This window comes from Carcharhinus amblyrhynchos, chromosome 27 (assembly GCF_965287045.1).
Source record: "Carcharhinus amblyrhynchos chromosome 27, sCarAmb.v2.hapA, whole genome shotgun sequence".
Lineage (NCBI taxonomy): Eukaryota > Metazoa > Chordata > Chondrichthyes > Carcharhiniformes > Carcharhinidae > Carcharhinus > Carcharhinus amblyrhynchos.
The window spans coordinates 8,169,232-8,175,231 of record NC_137350.1 but is presented as its reverse complement, the minus strand read 5'-3'; the positions used below and the strand labels follow the sequence as shown (position 1 = coordinate 8,175,231).

General features: G+C 46.9%; 1 protein-coding gene across 1 annotated transcript in view; it reads left to right on the top strand.

The window, feature by feature from the left end:
* The first annotated feature begins 1,093 nt into the window (after nucleotides 1–1,093).
* The window catches only part of wnt9b (wingless-type MMTV integration site family, member 9B), a 43,804-nt gene continuing 38,897 nt past the window's right edge, over nucleotides 1,094–6,000 (top strand). The window contains exons 1-2 of the mRNA XM_080213528.1: nucleotides 1,094–1,210; nucleotides 1,565–1,815. Of these exons, the coding sequence (XP_080069654.1) occupies nucleotides 1,125–1,210; nucleotides 1,565–1,815 (337 nt within the window). The 5' untranslated portion in view covers nucleotides 1,094–1,124. The remainder of the gene's footprint in view (nucleotides 1,211–1,564; nucleotides 1,816–6,000) is intronic.

The following is a 6,000-nucleotide window of genomic DNA, read 5'->3' as shown; positions in this document are numbered from 1 at the left end:
AGATGCTGGGTTAAGGTGGCAAGTGACAGGAATGTTGGGGTCGTTAAAACCTGTCATCTGTTCCATTAAATCCATTGCTGTTAGTGGACATTGCTTACAGCCCAATTGTAACTGCACTGCAAAAATAAATGCGAAGCGCTTTGAGACGGGCAAGATCTTTTGAAAAAGCAGACTTGAAGTGTTTAAACATTTCTAACAGAAGGGGAGAGGGTGTACTTGTGTGTCCTTACAGAGGTCGATTGGGCTCAGTCCTGGACAGGTGAATTGAATTATTACCGGTGGAGACCCCATACTAGACTGGAGACTGGGAGTTACAGTATAAATGCAGCAACGCAACACCGTTCATACCGGTTGCTGCAACAACGGGGTCTCCAATCGCTGGATATTGAGAATACTGGGAGCAATCCGCAATGTTTTCATTTCCAATGACAATGCTAGTTTTAAATGCCTTCTCAATCTCTCGCTCACTGGGTGAGTTTTGGGGGTGCAACGATTATTCAGGGGACAAAAACTATCAAATAAATTGGGTGGACTTTAGCCAAGTGAGACTTCTTACTGTGTTTACCCCAGTCCAACGCCGGCATCTCCACATCATGACAAATCTGTCATCCAGACTGCACAAACAACAGAGACACATTCGACCGCTTGACAACACCCGGTAAACTCTCCCACTCTAAATTAAAGTGAATCAAAGAGGAACAAACTGGGGATATGGGTTTTGATGTTCCATCCACATAGTGACCCCCAGCCCCTTTCCGGGCATACAGTACCCTCAGCATTGGGGAGGGGGGAGGCAGTCCCAGGATCTTTGGGAAGCGAAGGCCGAGCAATATTAAGGTGAGTGGGGCTGCTTATGTTGCCATTGCCCCATCCGGATGAGCCCAGGTATTCCAGAATGACACGCACCTGAACTCCAAACCCCGCCTCTATTCCCCCCCCACACACGATCCAGCCAATGGGAAGCCTGGGTGGGCAGTGGACAGCCCAATAGGAGCAGGCCTGTGGACGGTGGCTGGGCTGTGCCATGTCGGAGCTGAGCTTTAGTGCAGCGGGGCGGCCCCGGCCGGGCTCACACACTCACAGGCATCGCCAAACGAGATGAGGAGCGCCAGAGAGCGGACAAAATGCGGTGCCGGCATCCGAGCACCGGCTTTCTGATCAGCCTGCTCACCGCAGCGAGCATCTTCACTCCCGGCTCGCCTTACTTCGGGTGGGTCCCTGACAATATTCAGTGGTAGAGATGTGGTTCTGAGTGAGGAGGAAATAATGTTTAAATCTGTGCACCAATATTACCAGGCATTAATAAGCAGGGAATTATTAGATTAGAAATAAATTCACATTATAAAATGTAGCAGGTAATGAAATCACAAATGGATTTGTATATGTTATGGATATTTTGTGGATTTGTGCTGGATATATTGTAAATTTGTGCCTACAGGTTACTCACCCTGTCCGTTAACTCACAGCTCAGTGGTGTAGTGTTTGGCAGGTGTGTTTTCCCCTTGTATTTCCTCCCCAGTTTAATTTCTTTCCCTGTTTTCTCTCCCCCATCCTCTTTAAGCAGATTAACTGGGAAGGAGCCTCTGGTGTTCTCCACTCCCCCCCTGGAGGATTCCGGCCCCGGGAAGGTGCACCTCAAGCAGTGCGACAGTTTGAAGCTGTTCCGCCGCCAGAAGCGGCTGTGCCGGAGGGAGCCCGGCGTGGCCGAGGGTCTGCGCGACGCGATCCGCCTGAGCGCCCTCGAGTGCCGTTACCAGTTCCGGGCGGAGCGCTGGAACTGCAGCTTGGAGGGCAGAGGGAGCCTCATCAAGCGGGGTAAGTGAAAGGGGGGGAATCGGGAAAGAAAACGCGCCCTATTAACACCTGTGACCAATGAAACCTAACAGTTGGCATTAGGAAGCTGGGCGCTGGGGCGGGACATTAGCTGGAACTGGTCCGCTATCCAAACTTTAAACACTATCATTAATGATCACGTTACTGGGACAGAGACTCAATCAGGCGGATAATCGACTTCAGTTCCAGAAAGATGCAGCCTTGCTCATTTTCACATGAGTGGCAATGTGTGGGAGATTCGCCAGGGAGATTGTTCCAGGAATGTGCGAACCTATGTATACCTATGCGTGTCTACATCTGTGTATCGGTATGTGTCTATGTGTGCATGTGTATCTATATCTGTGTGTCTGTATGTGTCTGTGTGCATATGTATCTATATGTGTCTGTATGTGTCTATGTGCACGTGTGTCTATATCTGGGTGTCTGTATGTGCCTATGTGTGCATGTGTATTTATATCTGTGTGTCTGTATGTGTCTATATGTGCATGTGCGCCTATATGTGTGTCTGTATGTGTCTATACCTGAGTATCACTACCTGTATATCTGTGTCCATATCTGTGCGTGTGTTCTGCCGGCAAAAGCGACTGCGCTTATTATATCTGTGTATACGTGTGTCTCTGTGTATACATCTGCGTGTATCTGTCTCTCTTCCTGTTCCCTCCATATCTGTGTTCATATCTATGTGTATCTGTGTGTTTATGTGCGTGAATACCCTTGTGTGTCTATAATTCTGTGTGTATCTAGTTAAGTTTATGCGTGTGCATGTGTTTTTGCGTGTCTGTTTCTGTGGATATGTTTGTGTATATTTGTATCTATCTATCTGTTTGTCTATCTATCTGTGTGTATCTATGTATCTATCTCTGTGTGTGGGTTTGTCTGCATCAGTGTGTGTACTTGTTTGTCTCTATGTATATTTTCTTTTCTTTCTCAATCTAAGAACGGAACACTTTAATTTCCAGATTTAGATATGTTCGTTCCTCCCTCGCCGACCTCACTCTCTGCCCTCTCCCCGCTGCTCCTCCACACATGGTGGACAATTCCTAATGGGTCTAATTAAATTCACAAAATCCCTCAAACGAGCGGACTAAGAAGGGATACTCGCTGCCAAGTGTTGCGAGCTCGCTCAGCAAACCCGCCAGGCAAAGAAGTGTGTGACGGAGACGGCGGAGTTTGAGAGATGGAGGCTGGGAGTGGCGGAGGGAGGCGGAAGGAGCCAGTGGATTAAGTTCAACAGAGTTCAGACATCAGTAAGCAGTTTGTGATAGTAATAGGCAACTTTCCGGCTTCTTTTCACATGGCGGTTGGAAACTAATCCGATGCAGTACATTTCCCTGACTGCAGAGTAAATATCATGTAACACTCTGTAATGGTATCTAATAATTTGCATTATAGGATACTAATATATTCCAGGATATGGGATAATGTTACATTGTGTGTTACATGATATAATGATGCACTGCGGGATCTTGGTGAATTACAGGGGATGGATTAATACTATCGCAAGATATTAACGAATATTGCGTTATATTGTGCGACACTGAATATCAGGTGTCACAGCAAAGTATATAATGCACTCTGATAATCTACGTGCACGTGTGTCTATATCTGTGTGCCTGTATGTGTCTATACCTGAGTATCTCTGCCTGTATGTCTGTGTGTGTCAGGAATTATTGGATATACATTGGTGTATTTAAGGAGATCAAAAAATATTTTAGATTACAGCGGATTTCAGAATGTCAGGTAATATTACAGGTAAAATGAGAGAACATTCGGACACAATATCGTGTTATTTTGGAGTCCACAGTACACAGCTGGATGCCAGAGTTATTTTCTCACATGGTTAGATTTTATACCATAATGGTATTAGTGAGCCATACAAAAATACATTGTATTGTAGAATGCAACACTAGATTGGAGGTTATTTCGGCATGACCACAGAATGGAGCGCTATGTGAAATCAATCCGAATGTAACATGTTGAACGGGACATGAGTGTAGCTCGCTGCAAGTAACTCCCGGACCAGTTCATGGGACAGTTTACTGTCTGGGGAAAGGCGCCTCTCTGTGGGAGACATTGACGGCACCGAGTGAAGTGCGGGAGGTCACAAACCGTGAGCGTCTTTCACATCATTCCGCTCAGGTGTGTTCTTCCTGCTGAAGATCCTGCCGGGTAGCCCTGGATCCCACCCTCCATAGTAAGAAGTCTCACAACACCAGGTTAAAGCCCAACCAATTTATTTGATCTTAAACCCACCAGCTTTCGGGGTTTGCCCCTTCGTCAGGTGAATGGAGAGTTCTGGCCTAGGGACAAATGAACAACTGCGGGTTTTTGCACCTGAGTGTCCAGCTGAAACCGGTGTCGTGTTCCCCCTGGCAGTCTGGCCGGCTCCGTGTTGCCGGAGTTTCTGCCTATGAGTAAGGTTCGCCTTATCAATTCCTCGCTGCGGTGTAGGAAGCAGCCGCTCTCTGTAGCCTCTCCCGCCTGGACCGAATGCTTCACATTGAGGTGTCCCTTTATCTCCAGCCTTGTCCCGCGTCTCTCCGTCCCTGGGGTGGAAGCTACCGCCCTTGCATCTCTCCAGAGGATAGTAATGTCCGCTGCCATCCTGCCTCTACTCCCAGTGGTTTTACAATGTGTGTGATTTTCCTTTTCGGATTTTGGGTGTTAACGGATTAAGCGGTTTTATGAATGCCTGTGTGTCACTCGGTAGAGTGCCAGGATCTGTAATCAAGTACAGTAATGTATCCGGGAAACAAAATGTGCGGACAAAATTATACATTCGAGATACAATGTGTACAAAATTTTCACCCAGAGACCTTGAGAGTTGTGTATGTGTCTACAATCTGAGTCAACGCTTAATTTCACAACCCATCCCTTCTCACTAACCACCCCCTCCCCACTACAGACTTTCTCTCACGCCCTCTCACTGATGCTCACACACATATCTCTCACATGCATATACTCAGACTCACACTCAAACATATTCTCAGGAAGGCATACTCACACACATACCCACTCGCACACACATATACTCACACATACATACTTCTCTCACACACAAACTGACACATACACACATACTCACACATACACTCACACGCACATACTCATACGCACATACATACATACTCTCACACACAAACATACTCATACACATTCTCTTTCACACATATATAACCACACACATATACTCACAAGTACTCTTTCACACGCATATTTTCAAACACATTCTCTCTCACGCACATACATTCTCTCTCACGCACATACATTCTCTCTCACGCACATACATAGAACAAAGAACAACAAAGCACGGGAAACAGGCCCTTCGGCCCAATAAGCCCACACCGCCATTTTAACATTGTGCATTTCCACTTCCACCCTTGACCCATGTTTATGCGTATGGCACCCATATTGGGAGCCAGATTGAGGGGAGAATAATTTGGGGACAATTTGTTACACCAATCAGCCTAAGAGCACATTGGGGTGTGGGAGGAAACCGGAGGAAACCCACGCAACCATGGGGAGAATGCACAAACTCCCACAGATACTGGCCCAAATCCATGTATCTGCACAGCAAACAGTGATAGTCACTGAGCTGTTGTGGTGCCCATCTGCTGGTCCAGTTTAAACGTACACAAACGACGCGAAGTACTAGGCTACTCTCCAAACATCCAAGAGCAGCCCACGCACGACCCACCGCGTGTATGCCCCTCGTTAGACAACAAGGTGGACCGACACACCTGTAGAGTAAAAGAGAAAAACATCAACACATGTAACAGTTGATTTCCAGGGACGTCCCGAGGCTCTGATCCTTATTTAAAACAGTCTCCTATATCCCTCCATCCCTATTTCGCTCATGTGTCTATCTAAGTACACCTTAAACAAGTCCAGCGTGCCTGCCTCCACCACCTTACTTGGCAGTGCATTCTACACCCCCATGACCCTCAGTGTGAAAAACCTCCCTCTAGCATCCAAATTATACCTCGCCCCCCTCACTCTAAGCCCATGGCCCCTCGTGATATTTGTCTCCAATCTAGGAAAAAGCCTGCCACTGTTTACTCTATCTATACCCTTCATAATCTTATACACCTCTCTTAGATCCCCCCCGCAATCTCCGTCTTTCTAAGGAAAACAGCCCCAATTTACATTCTCTCACACGCACAAATA